The 19,880-nt window shown below is 51.3% G+C and overlaps 1 protein-coding gene across 1 annotated transcript in view; it reads left to right on the top strand.

Annotated features, from left to right (window-relative positions):
• The window catches only part of JPH2 (junctophilin 2), a 58,816-nt gene extending 39,257 nt beyond the window's left edge, over positions 1–19,559 (top strand). Inside the window, exons 3-6 of the mRNA XM_087818545.1 lie at positions 14,902–15,020; positions 16,016–16,734; positions 17,509–17,603; positions 18,873–19,559. Of these exons, the coding sequence (XP_087674671.1) occupies positions 14,902–15,020; positions 16,016–16,734; positions 17,509–17,589 (919 nt within the window). The 3' untranslated portion in view covers positions 17,590–17,603; positions 18,873–19,559. The remainder of the gene's footprint in view (positions 1–14,901; positions 15,021–16,015; positions 16,735–17,508; positions 17,604–18,872) is intronic.
• The last annotated feature ends 321 nt before the right edge of the window (positions 19,560–19,880 follow it).

The raw sequence follows: 19,880 nt of genomic DNA on the forward strand, positions 1-19,880 counted from the left end.
TAACTTTATTAAACCTATATTTATTTTTATAAAGGAACTTCAGTTCATTGCTATAAATAGAGATCAGTGTTACATAAAGAAGAGTTAGCTAAAAAACCCAAACAAGCAGAAAACACACACACGCACACGAAAAAGATAATACAATGAAGCAAACATTAAACCATCCCTCAGTACTCACCAGAAGCCCAGATTGAGGCTGCTTGCTGCTCTGCTCTGTTAAAAAAGGAAACATGCCCTGGCCGTTGTGGCTCAGCTGGTTGGAGCATCCTCCCGTGCACCAAAAGGTGGCAGGTTCAATACCCAGTCAAGGTACATACCCAGGTTGTGAGTTCAGTCCTCTGTCGGGGTGCTTGTGGGAGGTGCTGATGGATTTTTCTTTCTCACATCGATGTTTTTCTCTCTCTCTCTCCTTTCCTCTCTCTAAAATTAATAAAAATTTTAAATAATAAAAATACAAAATATAAGAGACTCATTAAAGACATATAAGTACCCAATAAGACTTTCTCAATGATGGGATCAGGATGGTTGAATTCACATTTTAAAGGAACAATGATATCAATGAGTGTCCCGGGATTGCCTGTCATTTTTGGTCCTACCAGTGGTAGTAAGCATTCCATACTTTAGAGACACTGGCCTGAAAGGCAGATTTCTCTTCTCTGTCATCCCAGAGCCTCAGAGAAAGGAAAAGCTATAGTAGGTGGCTTTCTAGGTGCTGGGGATTCATCAACGAACAAAATAGGCAAAAATCCTTTCCGTGTGGCTTCCCACTTTACATTTGCAGCATGCCACAAACTGAGCGGAATTTCATAGGCGCCATCTCTGGGCAACCCTGAAGGGCGAGGGTATCATTAGCTCCATCATAGTGCTGTGGAAAGTGAGGAGAAGCAGTCACATGAATTGCCAGACATCAGCTCGTGCATGGAGGGTGGAGATGGGACTCGGACCCTGATACCTGTTCCCAGGAACTGGTTCTTAGCCGTTGTGACATGCCCTTCCCTGCCCACAACGCCCCTTTGGCCTACTTCCCTGCCTTTGCTCAGGCTGTTCCCCATGCCCTTCCCCACAGTGCCATCTGTCGTCTGATCTGTTCCCCCAACTCATCCCTCAGGCCCACTCATGGCCTGACCCCTCCCCGATGGTGTCTTTTCTATGTCTCCGGCTCTGTCTCCAAATCCTCCCTCTTTATCCCACCAGCCATCGTTGGCCACCAAGAATGGAACCTGCTTTATTTTGTTCCTCTGGCACCTCTTTCCCCTCCCCATCAGTCTGCCCTCCCAGGGCCTGGGCACAGACCCACATGAAGAGCTCAGTAAATACAGTGGTGCCTCAGTTTTCGAATGTGCTCCGTCCGGAAGACCGAGTTCTGAAACGTTTGAAAACTGAGGGATTCACACCCGACAGCTGGGCCTCAGGATCTTGCCCTCAGCGGAAGCCGTGTGGCATGTTCGCCTTCCGAGGCGTGTTCGAAAACCGAAGCATTTACTCCCGGGTTTACGGCATTTGTAAACCGAAACGTTCATCAATGGAGATGTTCGAAAACCGAAGCACCACTGTATCTCTTCGTTAATGCATTAAAATCTTAGATTCTTCCTTGGCCTCTAGCTCAAGTTTTGGTTTTAAATGTTTTCATTGTAAGTTTTATTTCTTTTTTCTGGGAACTCTGAAGGTTGTATCTGTCCAAAGAAACAAGACCTCAACAGCCCATGTGCATACCTACTGTGTGGGGGTAGGATGCTCATTGCTGCAGGGTTCGCAAAAATGATAGACATGGTTGCTGATCTTCAGCCTCAGCTGGCACCATTGTATGGTCAAGGCTGGGATGACCCCAGGCCCATGTGCCTGGAACAACTCTGGTTCCTGCTGGGTATTATGAACAGCCTCCCTTTTGCCTTCAGATACCCTAGTTTGAATGATAAGCTCTCCAGTCACCCTAAACAAAGCCTGAGAACATAACCTCTCTTACTGCTCTAAGCACTTTGCAAATACCAATTCATTTAATCCTTTTAACCCTAAGAGGTTGGTGCTATTATTGTCCCATTTCACAGATGGGGAAATTGAGGCACAAGGCAGTAAAGTAACTAGCTTAAGGTCACACAGCCCAGAAGGAGCAGGGCTAGGATTTGAACCCAGGTCATCTGGTGCCAGGGTTCTCTCAGACTCAGGGAAAACTTCTCTAAGAGGCCTTCCCTGACCCCATGCTTGGGGCTGGGTGTGTCTCCCCTGTCCCCATCTCACCAGGAGCCAAGTACTCATCCCAGTCACGACTGCTGTGATGTGGTTTTGTGACAGGAAGGCAGCAGTGGGGGTCGGAAGCTCCTCCAGAGACCTCATGCCTGGCATAGCTCCTGGGACCAAATAAAACCTCTGGAAATGCTTTTCCAACCCAGGGATGCTCGTTTTCCAGGGCTGGCCTGCCCCCCCCCCCCATGGCTTCCTCTTCCAGTCCCTGTGGCAGCCGGGATGCCAGCCCCTAGGAGCAGATGCAGCTGCCTGGAATTCCTTCCCAAGGCTCCTTATCAGTTTTCAGAGCAGCCTGGAGCAGGGTGAGAGGGGTCAGGGACACTGGGGGTGTTCTGGGAAAAGCTAGAATGCCATAGTGGGGCCCCACCTGGGGAGGGGCCGGAGGCGGGGGCGGGGCGGGCGGGGCGGGCTCAGCTGTCACATTCCTCAGGCTCACAGAAAGCTCCCCGGGCGCCTTGTCCTTATTTAGGCAGGAGATGTCTGCTGACTCCAGGCTTGCGAATGCCATCGCCGGCTGGCTCGCTGGGCCGGCTGGGGCGAGGTGGGGTGCACGCCCGAGCCAACTCAGCGGGCTCTCTGGGGCAGGGGATCCCAACAGACCCCTACCCCCGGGGGCGGGGAGTTCAACCCCTGAGGAGAAAAATCACTTTCTAAGTAATAGTAACACAAATAGTAACTACCATTCATGGGGTACCTACTATGTGCCTTGCTAGGGTGGTGTATAAAGCTCCAGGAGATGAGTTTCGCCTCTTCACTGCTGCACTCCCAGATCTAGCCCAGGACCTGGCACACAGTAGGTGCTTAATAAATACTGGTCTCTATTGAATGACTGTACACTTCATATGCTACAGATCCTCGCAATAATTCTAGTGGTAGCTAAGCGCTATTATTATTAACTCATCTTACTGAGAAAGAAACAGACTTTCAGAGGTTCCATGACTTGACAAAGGTCATGCAATTTGGAAGTGGGGGAGCTGGGGTTTGAAACCAGGTCATCTGACTCCAACGCTAGACAGTGCTTCCACCTTCTTATTTCGGTGTTAGCCACACTGGAATGCCTGGCTTTCTCCCTTATGGGCTGTGGGAGTTGGATGATTACATACGCTTTTCACTCTTAGTTTCCTCATCTGTAGGTTGGAAATTGATAGTGATAACTACCTCAGAGAATATTGTGGGGACTAAATGAGATAAGACACGCCAACCGTCTTAGCATCGTGCCTGGTCCGGCATATGCACTCGACAGGTATTGCTTATTGATGATGATGGTGATGATGATGGGCCCCAGGGGATTCAGCATCCTTCAGGCTGGATTGGACCCAAGGAGCAGAGTGGGCAAAAGGTGAGGCCATTCTCCAGCAGGCTCACTCCCCTCCTGGAGCACAGTGACAATCGTGGCCATCTGGGGAGGGCCACTCCTAGGCTGTCTGGAACCTCCCAGGTTCCTAGAGCAAGAGGCTGGAAGAGGTCCGGGGTTTTACTCTGTTGATACCTGGTACATGATCACATTCTTGTGCCACCTTGATTGCCCAAGGTTTCCATGAGCACCTACTATGTGCCCAGGTCTTGGCCAGTCTCCATGGAAGAGACAGAAGCAGGGCCTGCTGCCCTCTTTGGTAGCGCCTGTGGCCACACTGTGGAGTGGCAGTAGAAAGGAGTGTTGGAGAAGCACAGATTCTGGAGCTACCGTCTGGAACCCATTCCTTGCCGGCGGTGTACTCTTGAGCAAATTGTTGAAATGCCCAGAGCCTCAGTTTCCTCATCTGTACACTGAGTATTATAACACTCTTTCTCTTATAAGGTTGTTGTTTGTGTTAAGTGATAGGATATGTGTGGGCACTTGGTAAGTGACCCGTCTAACATGTGTACCAGAGTAACAATCACAGTGGACATTTTCAGTTACTCAAATGATCACACAGGCTTCTCTGGGCCTCAGTTTCTCCATCTTGTTGCTGTGTTGTTATTAAATGAGAGGAGATGCTTTCTGAGGGTCCTTCCACCTCTGTGAATCTGATGGTCAAGGCTATGTGATCCATACAACACAGTGTTCACCTAACAAATGTATACTGAGCACCTACTATGTGCCAGCCTCTGTTCCAGTGGCAGGGGCACAACAGTGGGGCTTCTGCCCCTTGTGGGGCTCACAGAGGGAAATAAAGTGACCGGGCAGCTAAGTGCAGAGGACTATAAGAGTAGAGAGCAGGCAATCAGGGTAAGCTTTCCTGAGGAAGGGTCCTGAAGGATGAATAGGAGTTCACCCAATGAAGAGGTAAAGGATGAGGGTGGGAACAGGAGTTCCCAGGGGAGGAAACAGCATGTGTAAAAGCCCCAGAGGTGGAAACAATAGGGCACGTATGAAGAACTAGCATTTTCTGGCTATCTGGAGGGCTGAGTTTGGCAGGAGCTAGATCGTGAAGTCATATGTACATTTTCATGTTACCCTTCAGGCACTGGGAAGGACACTGTGGGGTCTTAACCAGAAGGTCAAGATCAAATTTCTGGGAAAGGCTTCTTGGACAAGATGGAGCATAAGAAGGAAAATTTACATCCAGAGTTAGTATCTAGCTGGACACTCCAGTAACGTCATACCAGTTGTTACAGGTCTGAAATACTCCAGTTTGTACCGGCTTGTAGCCGGCAGCTGCCCTGAGCCCCGAAGCGTTCCCCCACCCCATCACTGCCCTGTTCACCTCGCCCCTTGTCCAAGACCTTGACTTCCCCAGGACCCAGCAACTAGTTAACCACACGGCACAGCAGGGGGCCGTGGCACGATTCTCATCGGTTGGCTGCTCCCCCCTCCACGGTAGCAGTTGCTGGATATTTTTAATATCACCCTAATGCCTGCATTTCAGTCAAGCCTTCCAGCTCCAAGGAAGCATTAGAGAACATCGGATAGAGCAGGACCAGCTCAGGAAACCTGAGTCTTAACCAGTTCTTGTCTTCCTCCTGTGGGGTAGCAGGGGTTAGACCAGGATGCCCCCTAAGGCCCATCACGCACTGGCTGACACAGGCTTGGGGTCAGACCCGGACCTGGGGTCTAGCCCAACCCTTGCACTTCCTGATAGGTGACTGCTCTTAGGTCACGCTGCCTCTTGCGCCTGGTTTCCCTATTTAGTGGTCATGATAGTACCTACCCCTCAGGGCTTGCCAGAGTGCAGCCAGACCTCAGTCATAGGTAGTCTTCCAGGTGATTCCCAGGCCCCTGTGGACTAGCCTTTCTTCAGGGGAGTAGGGGCGTCACTGCCGGTAACCACTAGCCTGGAGCCCTCCCTCGCAGATGAGCAGGATGAATGCTGGGGATGCAGAACTCAGGGCCACACCATGGCCCAGGCTGGGCCGTGGCCAGTCCCAGCTGCTGGGCCCTTCTGGAAAGCAAACTTGAACTGAAGCGGCGTAGCAGATGCATGAGTCAGCCAAGGCATTGGGGCCAGGCAGACCTGGATTCGCTCTCCAGCTGGCTCTGGCAATCACTAGCTGTGAGCTTCGGGGAAATGATTTTCTCAGCCTTCATTTCTTCTCCTGTAAAGTGGGTTGTCTTGAGGATGACATGAGATCATACAGGTTGCTTTAAGTTTCCTGTTGTTGCCATGACAAATTACCACACATTTGGTGGTTTAAAATGATACAGTGTATTCTTTTACAGCTCTGGAGGTCAGAGGCCTATAATCGGTTTCACCAGGCAGAAGTCAAGGTGTTTTCTTGTTGTTGGCAGGGCTGGTTCCTTCTGGAGGCTCTGACAGGAGAATCTAACCCTCTTCTGCTTCTTAGTGGCCGCTCCCATTCCTTGGCTTGTGGCCCCTTCCTCCATCTTCAAAGCTTATCGCCCCAGTCTTTGCTTCCATCCTTACATCGCCTTCTCTTATGTCATCACATCTCCTCCTACCTCTCTTTTAAAAGGACACCGTGATTACATTTAGGGCCTGCCCATATAATCCAGGATAATCCCCACATCTCATGATCCTTAACTTAATCACATCTGCTAAGCCTCTTTTGCCATATAAGGTCACATTCACAGGTTCCAGAGGTTAGGACTTGGATATCTTTGGGGCCATTATTCAGCCAACCTTGTAGGCCAGGTGTCTGGCACAGAGTGAGCACTCAGTAAACAGCAACTCTATTACTTTGCCTCCCCCTTTCTAGGCTGGGGCAGGGATCACACACTCAGTCACACGTGGAGACTTCCCAGCCAGACTGGCATTCTTTAAGAAAGGGAGGAGGGTCACCATAACACATGATCTGAAAGAGGTCACCTCCATGGCCTGGGGATTTCAGGCTGGGCTTCCAATGTGGGAGGTTCTACATAGGGCCCAAGGAGGTGGCACAGCCCCGCAGACTCAGAACCCATGCCCCCCACTTCAACTAGAACAAATCCACTTTCTAAATTTTTCGAACACTTGCATAGAGCTTACTAGGGGCCAGGCCCTGCTTTAAATGCTTTGTGTACAATTTAATTCTCTCTATAATTCCAACAACCCTGTGAGGTAGGGGCTATTCATATCCCCATTTTACAGATGAAAAAAATCACAGCACAGAAAAGTTACATTAGTCACCCACAGTCACACAACTGTGCTTCTAACCACCTCAAAATACCAGAATTATAACAGCAATTTTTCTTTTTAAATTCCCAGATATTTTTTTTTTATGATGAAGCCATATTATTTTAAACTGCAAATGACTTAAACTCTCTGCGACTCAGTTTCCTCATCTGTGAAATGGTTGTGGCACCTACCACCATTTGAACCCTTGGGTTATTTTCCATTTTTCTTATTAGAAGCAATAGTCATAGATCTACATGTAAGAACTAAAACAATAAAACTCTTAGAAGAAAATATAGGAGTAAATCTTATGACCTTGGATTAGGAAAAGCCTTTTTAGCTATGACACCAAACACAGGCAGTAAAAGAAAAAATAGACTATTGGACTTAATTAAACATAAACACTTTCATACTTCAAAGGACATTATCAAGAAAGTGAAAAGACAACCCACAGAATGAGAAAAACATTTGCTACTTATGTATCTGATAGTGGACTTATATCTAGAATATATAAAGAACTTTTACAACTCAATAAGAAAGAGACAAAATAAAACCAATTAAAAATAGGCAAGGATCTGAACAGACATTTCTCCTAAAAAGACATATAAATGGTCATTAAGCACATAAAAAGATGCTCAACATCATTAGCTATCTGGGAAACGCAAATCAAAACAACCTGACAAATCACTAGTATGACTAAAATGAAAAAGATGGGCAACAGCAAGCGCCAGTGAGAATGTGGAGAAATGGAGTGCTCATACGTTACCCACGGGGCTCAAGATGGTACAACCACTTTGGAACCAGCTGGGCAGTTCTTCAAAAGGTCGGTCACACACAGAGTTGTCATATGACCCAGCAATTCTGCTCCTGGGCATATACCCCAAAGAAATGAAAACATACATCCACACAAAAACTTGTACATGAGTGTCTTACAGCAACATTATTCATAGTAACCAAAAGGTGGAAACGGACCACATGCTCCCCAGCTGATGAACAGATAAACTAAATATGGTTTATCACACAACCACCGTTACTTGGCAGTAGACAGGAGTGAAGTACTGATACATACTGCAACGTGGGTGAACCTTGAAACAGTGTTTACATTCTAATTTGTTGGCAGTCCATAGAATTGTGGAAGGGAATTGCTGGTAAGCATTGTTATAATAATAAAAAACTGTAATAATAATGATAGCTAATATTTGTTAAGTGCTCAGTTTATGCTAAGTACTTTTGTGTTATCTCGTCTGACTCCTAGTAATTTTGTGAAATGACTATTATTGTCCCCATTTCACAGTTGAGGAAACTGAGGCCGGAGAGCAAAGGTCAGATGGTGCTACAATTTGAACTTGAGCTTGTGCCCTTAAGCCTTCTGCCGAGGGCCTTTGGGGCAGGGACTTAGCACATGTTTGCCAAATGGAGCCCAGGGGGTGGGGTGGGGAGGAAGGTCTTGTCGGTCAGGGCTCTCTAACTGGGCCCTTGCTACATCCTTGGGCAGGTAGGGTGCTTTCTCCCAGAGAGTTGTCTGGGCAGGTGGCTAGACACCCCAGCTGTGGTTCCTGCTCGGGTTTGCTCTGACCCTGATTGTTCTGGGGGAAATGGCCATGGCCAGCCAGAGCGGGGGCGAGAGGCTATTTTGGGAGAGGGCAGGGCAGTGGCATCTGAAGCATCCCCACCTCAGGAAGACACTTGGCAGCACTGTCCCTTTCAAGCACCTCTGCAGCCTGCAGATTATCGCCTCTGTGCCCCACACCGACCACGGACAACTTGTTCTGAAGGACTACTTTCTAATTTTAAAGTGAGCAAATCAGTGGCATTGAGTACATTCAGGATTTTCTTTTCATCTTCTCCAAAAACACTGTGCTTCTTATTTATTTTTTTTACACGCACCTCTATAGCACCTCTTGTGTCCTGGCCACTGTTCTAAGGGCCATATGACTGTTCATTCATTTATTCTTTACAGCGTTTTGCCCAGGTGGGTGCTGTTGTTATCCCCTCCTTACAGATGAGGAGACTGGGGCTCCGGGGACTCAGACTTGCCCGAGAATGGAAGAAGCAGAGTCAGGACCTGCACCAGGCATGCTGGCCAGAGCTGCCTCGGCTTACGCACCCCACTATGTGGTCTAGAGGCTTTGCCCCACGCCCCTGTTCACCCATTGACTTTCAGAGAGGTTGCACGGTTGACTTGGCAGGGATGCATTAGGCTGCTGGGCCCTAGTCATCCCCAACCCTGGTCCCGGCACATGGAAGACCTGGCCAGAGTTAATGGCAAGAGGTCTTGGTGCAGGGGTAAGAGCTTAGGCAGATTCACTCTCTAGCTGTGTGACCTGGGGAAAGTGGCTCCACCTCTCTGAGGTCATATGAGTAAAGGCAGCCATAGCACAGAGCTGGGCACAAAGTGCTCCACAAATAACAGATTATTATTATTAATAATAGTAGTAAAAGAGGCCATTGTTGAGTGAATCCATTAGAACAGGGATCAACAAACGTTTTCTGTAAAGGCCGGACTGTAAATATTTTTGGCCTGGCAGGTCATACAGTCTCTATGGCAACTATTTAACTCTAGACAATACATAAACAAATGGGCGTGGCTGTGTTCCAGTGAAACTTTATATGGACACTGAAATTTGAATGTAATATAATTTTTACGTGTCAGAAAAGATTATTCTTTTGGTTTTTCCAACCATTTAAAAATATAAAAACCATTATTAGCTCACAGGCGCTGTAACAACAGGCTTCGGGCTGGATTTGGCCTGCCGCGGTGGTTTGCAGAACCCTTCTGCCAAAGAATGGGATTTCCATAGGGATTTTTTGAGGCTTGATTTGTTATTGTATCCACAGTGCCCAGAACAGTGCCTACTATGTAGCAAGCACTCCATGAAGCTGTATTAAATGAATGAATCCGTCCACAGAAGGGTCCTGAGCTAGTCTTTAGGGCTGGGAGTTGGAAGGAGGAGAAAGAGCATTCTGAGAGGGGGAACAGCCTGAGCAAAGGCGTGGTGTCAGGGGTAAGCCCACAGAAGCCATCCGTGCCTGGGGGAGACAACTGGGCAGCAGGGCCGGCTATAGCCAGGCAGTTGGGGGCCTGGGGGTGAGATATGGAGGCAGGTGAGGGGGTAGATGCTCTTAGAAGTGGTTCTCAGGGGTTCAAATCCTGCCCCTATCCCTGAACCACCGGCCTTATTTTTAACCCTGCTGACGAAAGATAAGAAAGATAATCCGAATGAAATCAAGAAGAGTGACTGATCCCTGCCCCTCCCTCTGCCCCAGTTACTGCTCCTTCCCTTCGCCCCAACAGGGTCAGAGCCATCCTAGGAGACCCTAGTCCGGAGGCATCAGCCCAGACACTGTGAGGGGTCACAGAACAAATAGTTCCTGCATTTGCCTAGCAGAACCTGGGAGAGATCCTGGTGCTTAAAGAGAAACACTTAAGGCTCCTAGGGGGTTGAGCAGGCTGGGAACCATCCAAGACTGGGCTGGATTTCCCTCTGTCTAGCACACGCTTCTCAAAGGCTGGTGAGCAGAGGAAGCACCTGGAGGGCTTATAAAACACAGATGCCTGGGCTTCTCCCCCAGAAATTCTGATTCAGTGGGTCTGGGGTGGGGCCCAAGAATCCATGTATTTCCAACAAGCTCCCAGGTGATGCGGGGCTGTGGGCAGGGGAGGTGTGCACCACACTGAGTGGCACTGAACTAGAAACAAGATCCTCTGCGTAACAGCAGTTCTGCCTGCCCTTTACCCTGTGAGCTGCCAGATACACCCCATCAAGGCTGCCTCGGGCGCAGGATGCGGAGAGCCCTGAAGGCCGTGCTAAGGAATTAGGACTTTATGTTGAGCAGCATAGGAAGCCTTGCAAAGATTTTGAGCAACAGGCGAAGCCACTGGCTGTATGGGTTAAGCACGCTCACCGCGCCTCGGTGCCACCACATGCAGTCAGTTGTAAGGAGCGGGCCTGGAGGCGGGGTGGGAGTGGGGCTTTGCAGGAGGCGTGACAGAAGGATGGAGAGATGGGAAGATTCAAGAGCCACGAGGGACCAGAAGAGACAAGAGGTGACCGATGGCTGTGGATGTTGGAAGGAGGGTGTGGGAGAACACGGGATTCCTGGCGTGAAGGCTGGGGCCCTGGGGAGCCATACCAGAAATTTCAGGCATTGAAGAGGGGGGCTGGTAAAGGATTCAGCTCGTCAGACTGATGGACGTGCGCAGAGGAGTGTGCTGTGTGGCCAGCCCGCTCTCAACCCCTCCTCTGGCTCCGTGGAGGGTCCACAGATGAGCCCCCCAGAATCTTCCAGGGCTCAGTGTGAAGGCTGCCATTCGGCCCGAGGAGTCCGTCAGCAGAGTCCCAGAGCGCCAGAAACAAGCCTCGCCCAGCTCGCTTTAGCACAAAAGGACATTTCCTCGGTTGGAAGGTTTGCCCAGCTCGTGCCCTGCTCCCCGGCGAGCTGGGGTTTCAGGTTTCCAGGGAAGTGTCTCTGAAAAGTTTAGGACTTTGAATCACACATCCTCGTGGACGGGCAAATGTGATCCTGGGGAAATGCATGCACCACACTGAGTTTTGATGTCACAAACGCCTTCTTCCTCCTCTCTTCTCCGCCGCCGCCTCCTTCACCACCATCACCATCACCGTCACTGTCACCGTCACCATCACGGTCACCATCATCATCATCACCACCATCACTCAGGCCCCCACCCTGGGCTACACACTTCCAGGTGCTGCCTCCCAGTTTTCACAGCAACTCCAAGAGGGGAGAATAATTATTCTACAGATGAAGAAACTGAGGCACAGAGGGGCAAAGCCACTCACCCAAGGCCCTAGAGCCCCCTTGGGGTTGGGACAAGGGTGAGGAGAGTGAGGAGACTCATGCAAGTGCTGGGTCTGACCCAATCTTTATTTAAATTTGTTCATAGCTTATTCATCAAGGATTTTTTTTTTGCGTGAATTTTGACTTTAAAAAATATTACATTAAAATATTTTTTATCTAGATTACCAAGTTTTTTGGCATCCCCCTAAATTTAGAGCCTGAGGTGAATGCTTCATTTGCCTCCACCTGGCCCCAGCCTTGGCAGGGCCAGAATTGGAATCCAGGGCTGCCCACTGCAGAGCCACGCTCTTAACTGTTCCCTGTGCTGCCCCCTTGCCCACACATATGTGCTTGGGTGCGTTCATGTATGTATACTTTCATCCGGTAAATATTCTCTCCTTCAGTAGACATCGTGGCAGTGTGGCAGAGTGGAGAGGCCAGAGGCTTGGAAACCAGATACTTCTGGGCTTGAACGCCACTTACTCACTTTAAAAAAATATATTTTATATTGATTTCTAGAGAGAGAGGAAGGGGGAGAGAGAAACATCAGTGTGAGAGTGAAACATCCATTGGCTGCCTCCTGTGCACCCCCTACTGGGGGACTGAGCCCACAACCTGGGCATGTGCCCTGACCCGGAATTGAACCGGCAACCTTTCGGTGCACGGGGCGACCCTCAACCAACTGAGCGACTCCGGCCAGGCTCCACTACTCACTATTGAGTGGAAGCATGGCCTGTAGTGAAGGACACAGACTCTAGATCCCAGAATGCCTTGGTTGGAGATCTCACTCTGCCACTCGCTGGCTGTGCGAGTTTGGGCGAGATCCTTAAAGCTCTCTTGTGCCCTGGATTTCTTCTCTGTAAGGGGAATGATGGTGATAACATCTGCCACATGCAGTTATTAGGGGAATTCAATGAGTTAATTTCTGTAAGGCCCTTGGCATGTAGTAAATACTTTGTGTTAACTATTATTTTGCATCTTTGGGCAAGATACCTGTCTGAGACTCAGTTTCCCCACCTGTGAAGTAGGGATAGTAAAAACTACCTCCTAGGCAGTTTTGAGGGTTGAAAGGGATAACATAAGGGGCCTGGCATGCGGTAGGAGCTTAGTAAAATTTACCTCCCTTATGGGGGCCCGATTCTGTGCTGGAGACTGAGATACAGAGACACAGGTGCCTCAGCTCCCTGAGGAATTAACTCATCTGCACATTTGGGCACTGATTTGACCTTTCAGTTCCCCAAAGGCACTGAGCTCTCACCCCCTCTCAGGGCCTTTGCCCATGCTTTTCCCTCAACCTGGCTCGCTGTCCCCACCTCACCTCTATGGGCCTAATTTATGTGTGCCTTCAGGTCTCAACTTAAATCAGGTCACATCTTCAAGGAAACCTTCCCTGACCACCCCGTCTCCTCCGCTGGCCTCTAACAAGTCTTTCTCTTCTGTACTTTCATTGCATTCTGTACTCTTCCCTCCTGGCACTCCTCATGACCCACAACGAAGTACTTTTAATCCAGTTACATTTTATTAAATAATATTTGTTGTTTGTTTGACAGTGAGGGCATAGGATGGGTTTGTCTCATCCATAGGGATCTCTGTCCTTTGCTCCCGGCCACACACATGCTCATGCACACAGGTTCCAGAGTCACCTGGGTTCACAATCCCAGCTCCTGCACTTAATGACTCTGGGACCAAGGGCAAGTTTTAACTTCTCTGTGCCTCAGTTTCCTTTTCTGTACAATAGGGAAAATAATGACAGCACCTACTTTCTATGGCATTGTGATAATTACATGAGATAATCTCTGTAATTCCTTTAGAGTGGTGCCAGCCCATTCATAAATGCGGCTGTTATTATTTTAGTAGGTGCTTCTATTAATCATGCTAGACTAACGGCTGAAACAAACATCCCTTGAATCTCCGGTGCTTAATGCAATACACGTTTAAGACTTGCTTAAATGTTCTACATTTACTGTTTAAATTTAATGCTTAAATGTTCCAATGTGGGACTGTGGGAGGGGACTTTGCTCTATGCAATAGTCATTTATGGACCCAGGTTCCTTCTACTGTATTTCTTAAAGTCGAGTCCACAGGGAGTCCATGAACTTGGATGCTATCTTACGTTAGATTCCCTAGAAGCTGAGTCTGAGATGGAGATTTTTGTGCACATGATTTAATGAGGGAACACTCTCAGGAGAGAGGGGAGTGAAAGAAGCAGGACTGGATAGGGAAGTAGCTAAGCAAGGATGTGATCTTACTTGGCATCCTGCCTTAACCTGATCCCACAGGGACTCTGGAGCCTCGCTTGTACCCTAGAGTTGGTTCCTCTTGGGGCGAGAGGGGACCAATCAGTCATTGGTCGTGGGCTTCCTAGTTTGGAGGGTGTTTTGACCTTGGAACAAAGTGGCTTCTATTGGTTGCAGTTCTCTGGGACAGCAATGACCCATTAGCAGCCAATACAGCACCTAGGAGTTGGTGCATCTGTCCATTAAAGGGACCTGGGCAGAGCACCAAAAGTGTTTACAACAGATGGGAAAACTACATCTTTATTTTTACCAGCCTCTAACTGAAATTTAGCATTTTCTTCAATTATGGAAATAAACAATAAACTACAATAGTATTAGCAGTATGTATGATTTTGTCACCAGTAGAAATCACATATATTTTCATGTCACATTACTATTGTTGCAGGTATCCTTGAAATATCCTTTGTGCTAATCTATACTTTAAAATTTCAGTAGATAATAGACCTGCTAGTATTTTGTATAATGTATTGATAAAGGACATATTGCATTATAAGTTTGTTCTTTTAAGTACTTTGTTAACAGTGTATCAATATAATTGCACCCATTTGTAATCATATGTCTTTTATGCATTTTAAAACATTTTGAGAATGGGTACATAGGCGTCACCAGATGCCAGAAAGGTCTGTGACACAAAAAAGATGAAGTACCCTGTTTTGGGGCGTCGGTCTCCTCTGCATTTCACCAGCAACAGGAGGAAAAAGAGAGGAAACAGAATCACAGGGGAGGTTTTTATGGGCCAGGCCTGGAAAGATCATACATCACTTCTTCCCACAGTGCGCTGGCTAAGACTCAGTGACCTGACCCTACCTAGCTGCAAGGGAGGCCGGGAAATGTTGTCTGTCTGTGTGCCCAGAAAGAAGAGGAAATGGCCTGAGGAATGCACAGTAGTCTGGGCCACAATGCTCAATAAATATTCATTGACAGCCTGAGTGAATGAATGCTCTGCCCAAGGTGTCTCTGTGAGTTGGGAAGAATGGGTACGGGGCTGATTCTCCAGAGGTATGCTGAGTTTCCATCATGTTATCTCCTAGGACAAGCCATGCCAAGGCCAAAGCTGAGGCTGCGGAACAGGCCGCCCTGGCTGCCAACCAAGAGTCCAACATCGCCCGCAGTTTGGCCAGGGAGCTGGCTCCAGACTTCTACCAGCCAGGTAGGGCCAGCCGAGGAGGGGACAGTCAGGACAGGGAAGGGGAGGAGGGCCCCAGGGGTGGACACTTTTCTTTTTCTTTGCCTACTGGAAAGCTGAGATGCCCAAGTGGGTTCACGATTGCCTGTAAGTTCTAGAAACGGGCATGGTGCAAGCATGGGAAGGTATGACACAGGGGACTCATGGAGAGGGTATCAGAGGCCCCAGTTGTGGACTGGCCCCACTCCAGGCTGCCTCTTCTTCCTGAGAAAGGAGGCTGCAGAGTAAGGAGGACCCCCGTCTCTGATACAGACCTTGTACTTAGAGTGGTGAGAGCCCCTCAGGGTGGGATATTGTTCTCTGCAGGAAGGGTTTTAAGGTGAGTGGCATGATTAGATTTGTTTTCTAAGCATTATTCTGGCTGCAGCAAGGAGACCAAGGGTAAACTAAATAAAAGAGTTTGGAACACAGAACTGTGCCTGGGAGGCCAAGTCGCTCCTGGTCCCGGCTCTCCCCCTGCTGGTCCCAGGGAGCATGGCACTGGCTGGCTGCCGGGCCTTGAGTGGTCTTGACAACACTTAGCTGTCATTGTGTGACAGGGCCTGCAATTAATCCTTTTATTAGTATATATGAAATAGGTATGATTAGGCCAAATTTTCAGATACGGGAATGGAAAGAGACCAGTGTCACCGTTAAGAGCATAAAGTCTGGAGCTAGGCTTCCTGGGTACTCGTCCTGGCTCTGCCCTTTGTCGTCTGGGCGACTTTGGGCAAGTGATTTCACCTCTCTGAGCCTCCCTTCCTTCATCTGTAAAATGCAGGTTAATAACATCGACCGCACAGGGGTAGTACAACTGTTAAGTGAGTTAATATTTGGAAGTTTCTTCAAACAGTGCTTGGCACACGGTAGGTGGTGGGCAAGCGCTGGCTGGGTGAAGAACGAGGCTCGGCGAGGTTCAGCAGCTTGCGCAGGATCCCCCAGGGGCGGGGCCGGGATTCGAACCCGCGTCTCTCTGGCAGGTCCGGAGTATCAGAAGCGCCGGCTGCTGCAGGAGATCCTGGAGAACTCGGAGAGCCTGCTGGAGCCCCCGGGCCGGGGCGCGGGCGCCGCTGGCCTCCCCGGGCGGCCCCGCGAGAGCCCGCAGCTGCACGAGCGCGAGACCCCCGGGCCCGAGGCGGGGCCCCCGTCGCCCGCCGGGACGCCCCCGCAGCCCAAGCGGCCCCGCCCGGGCGCGGCCAAGGACGGCCTGCTGAGCCCGGGCGCCTGGAACGGCGAGTCGGGCGCCGAGGGCAGCCGGCCGGCCACGCCGTCCGGGGGCCGCCTGAGCCCCGCGCGGCCGGCCACCGAGCACATGGCCATCGAGGCGCTGCAGGTGCCGCCCCCGCCGTCGCGGGAGCCCGAGGTGGCGCTGTACCGGGGCTACCACAGCTACGCGGTGCGCACCGCGCCCGGCACGCCGCCGCCCCCCGAGGCGGAGCCCGAGCCCGAGCCCGAGCCCTGCGCGTCCGACTCCGCGCCCCCGTCGCCGGGCCCCGCCCCGGTGCAGGTCCCCGCGCTTCGGGCCCCGGAGCCTGCCCCCGAGACCCCCGCCAAGCTGGAGCCCAAGCCCATCGTCCCCAAAGCCGAGCCCAAGGCCAAGGCCCGCAAGACTGAGGCCCGGGGGCTGACCAAGGCCGGGGTCAAGAAGAGGTCTCGGAAGGAGGCGGCGCTGGCGGAGGCCGAGGGCGCGGCGGAGGAGGTGAGGCTGCGGCGGGGGCCCGGGGCCTGCGGGTGGTGGCGCTTCAGGCGGGATTCGGGTGACGGCGCCGATGTGGGCTGTCAGATGCAGCCTGGTCCCCGGTAGCCTTGGGAGCGTAAATTACACTGCAGAGTGTCCCCACCCCCACCCCCCAGGGGGGCAGGGGACCCGCCTTTGTACCTGCCATCTCTGGTCAGCAGGGGGCAGTTCTTTGGAGAAGGGAGCAGCTGGGAGCCCTAAGCAGCTGGAGGGGAGGGGCAGGTAGGAGCGCCTGCAGGGTCAGAGGGATCCTAGCTGGGCATCAGCAGCATCTGCTACAAGGTGTAGCAAGGAGGGCTTCCTGGAGGTGGAGGAAGGGCCCACCAGGGCTTGGGTCCTGGATCTCCCAGTTTGTTATAGGAGGCTGGGACCTAGGAATTGCAGTGAGGAAGAGTGAAGCTAGGCTCCTAGGGGCTGATGAATGTGGCCCCGGATGAATTAGTGGGGAAAGCCACATTCCTGGGTTCCAGGCCCAGCACTGCCCAGTGTGTGCTTTGGGACACGTCCTTGCCCCTCTCTGGACCCTAAGTGGTTTGGTTAATTATTTTCAAGAATTCTTCCAGCTCTGATGGTCTGCCATCCAGGTGCTAGACCCAGCAGGGAGCAGGACAGGGGGTGCTCTCAGGAGGGTCCCTCTGAAGGTTCCTGCTCTTCTGTTCACCCTGTGGTGATGGGGAGGGTGGGGGTGGTTCAGAGGCCATGGGGACTCAAGTAGCCTCTCTCCCCTGCTTCCAGGTCCCCAACACTGTTCTCATCTGCATGGTGATCCTGCTTAACATCGGCTTGGCTATCCTCTTTGTTCACCTCCTGACCTGACCCTCGTCTGCCAGGTGAGGCTAGGGGAGAGGGTGGGAGCCCATAGAAAGTTCTGGGTACCAGGGTGTTGGAATGTTGGGAAAAAAGGGCCTGTTGCCTACTGGGCCTTCAGCTTGTGGTTAATTGAGGCCCACCTCCCATCAGAGGCAGGGACCTAGAATGTGGATTTGATAGATTGATCACACACACACACACACACACACACACACACCCCTCATTAGCTCAACATTTGCAGAGCACCTGCTTTCTATCAGGTACACACTAAGGGCTTCGCTCATGCATTCATTCATTTGGCCAGCATTTACTGAGCAACTGCTTTGCTGGGATCTAGGGGTACAGCAGGGACTCACCCCTGTCCTGAGAAATGGGGTGAACACAGTGGGAGTAAACCCTTAATTTATAGCTCATGATGTAAAAGTCTTGCAGTTCAAATGTCAAGCAAAACGGTTCTTGCTCCCCTCCCCCCAAGACCCTTACAGATCTGGATACAGTTCATCTGGGATGGCCGGACCCTCTTCTCTCTGCCTCCCTTTCTTGCCCTCAGCCCCCAGCCAGTCCCTCACTCCTCTTTTCCTGAAACCCTGCTGTCAGTCAGTTGGTTTTCTCTCTATGATGGAGCTGGGAGGGTGGTCTGGGTAAGGTCCCATGAAAAGGAGGTGAAGTGGGAGGCTGGGTTAAAGGAAGGTGGTCCTCACTGGTCTCAGGATGAAGTATCTACAAGACGAATAAAATCTCCTGCTAGGACCAGTCTTTACAGGGTAAATGCTAACAGGGTTTCTGCCTCTTGTCCTGCCCCCACCAAAGGCCCTCCTCCCTTCGTCCTAGCTCAGTGTGGGTGGGGGATCCACCTTTGTCCCAGAGAAGAAGGAATCCCTGTCCTGTCACCATGTAAACATAGCCACTGACAGTATTAGCCTGGCAGGGGCCGGCCTGGGGTGAATGCTGCCTGTTTCACGGGCATCTGGGAGTGAGTGCCGCGGGGGCCCAGGACCTAACGGCCTGAAGGATGGAGGGGGTGAGCCGGCTGGCAGTGCGGGAGGAAGGGAAGCGTGCACCAAGCAAAGGGAACAGCGCGTGCAAATGAGCAGAGGCAGCACCCAGAGGGAAAATGAATTGTGTCTGATCCCACCGAGTCAGAGCCATGGGGCAGAAGCTACCCTGGGGGGGTGGGGCGTGGGGGGATCTTGCCCCCGAGAATATCAAGCCCGAGGCTTGAACCCTGGCCCAGCCTCCATGTGTCCTCCCCCCTCCTTTCACCTGACCTCCTTGCTGTCTCTTTGCAGAGCCAGGCGTTCCTGCGATGGACACGAAGATGCATCGTTCTGCAGTGCGGGGCAGGGTGGCCGAGGAGGACTGGACTCTGTACCCAGGGCCCTGGGTCCCAGCTCGTACCCATGCTGCACACATTTAAGGAGGCCTGCCAGGGCGCCCGTGCTGGGTGATGGAGGTGCCCGGAGGGGTAGAATGTGCTGGAAACCCTCCTAGAGCTCTGCCCAGGGGCAGGGGAAGCCCCGATCTGCTCCTGTAGGTCACCCCCTCCTCAGGCTTTTGTGTGTTTTGGGAGAAGTCACCAAACCAGAATATTAATATTAAATCCCGGTCCCCTTCCTGCTACCTCTCTCCCGCTTTAACTTAACCTCTGGCTGCTGGGCTGACAGATCCCTGTGGTGGGCCAGCAGTGAGGGTGACGCCCTCAGACGATTCAAAGGCCCTTCCTCTCACTGTCTTCACCCAGCACACACTCTGTCCCCTGCTTACAGGTGTTCCGGATGACAGTAGAGGAAATGGCCATGCTCGGTTTGAATATCCCGGAATGCAGTGCTCCTGTCTCCTCCCACCTGTCCAGCTAGCTTCCCTTCTGGACCAACAGAAGAGGAGGGGACGGGAGGGACTAGAGCCTTTGGCTAGGAAGCCACTGACCAGGTGGCCAGGGGGTGGGGTGGGAAGAAAGGCTAAGGGGGGTTGGGACGCCCCTGTGTTTGGGTGTGCCTGAGCCTGAGGCTGGCATCGCATTTAGGGGTTCAAGTGTGTTCAGGGTGCCGAGGGTCACTGCACAGGAAGGAGCCCTGGGGGCTGGCAAGACAAAGCTACTGTGAGGCCCTGTGAGTTGGTCTGGCCGCTTCCCCAACCAGGGCCCACCACAGGCTCAGGGACGTTGAGCATGGGAGCCTTTGGAAGCCCAGACAGATTTCCCCGGGCCAGACGTTTAGGCAGGTGCTGAAGGCAGGCTGCTTGTCAACAAGCACTTCCCAGGGGAGAGGAGCAAGTCCAGGGCTCCACCCGTGTGGTCC

The sequence above is a fragment of the Miniopterus natalensis genome, chromosome 7 (assembly GCF_054644295.1).
Source record: "Miniopterus natalensis isolate mMinNat1 chromosome 7, mMinNat1.hap1, whole genome shotgun sequence".
In the NCBI taxonomy this organism is placed as follows: Eukaryota; Metazoa; Chordata; class Mammalia; order Chiroptera; family Miniopteridae; genus Miniopterus; species Miniopterus natalensis.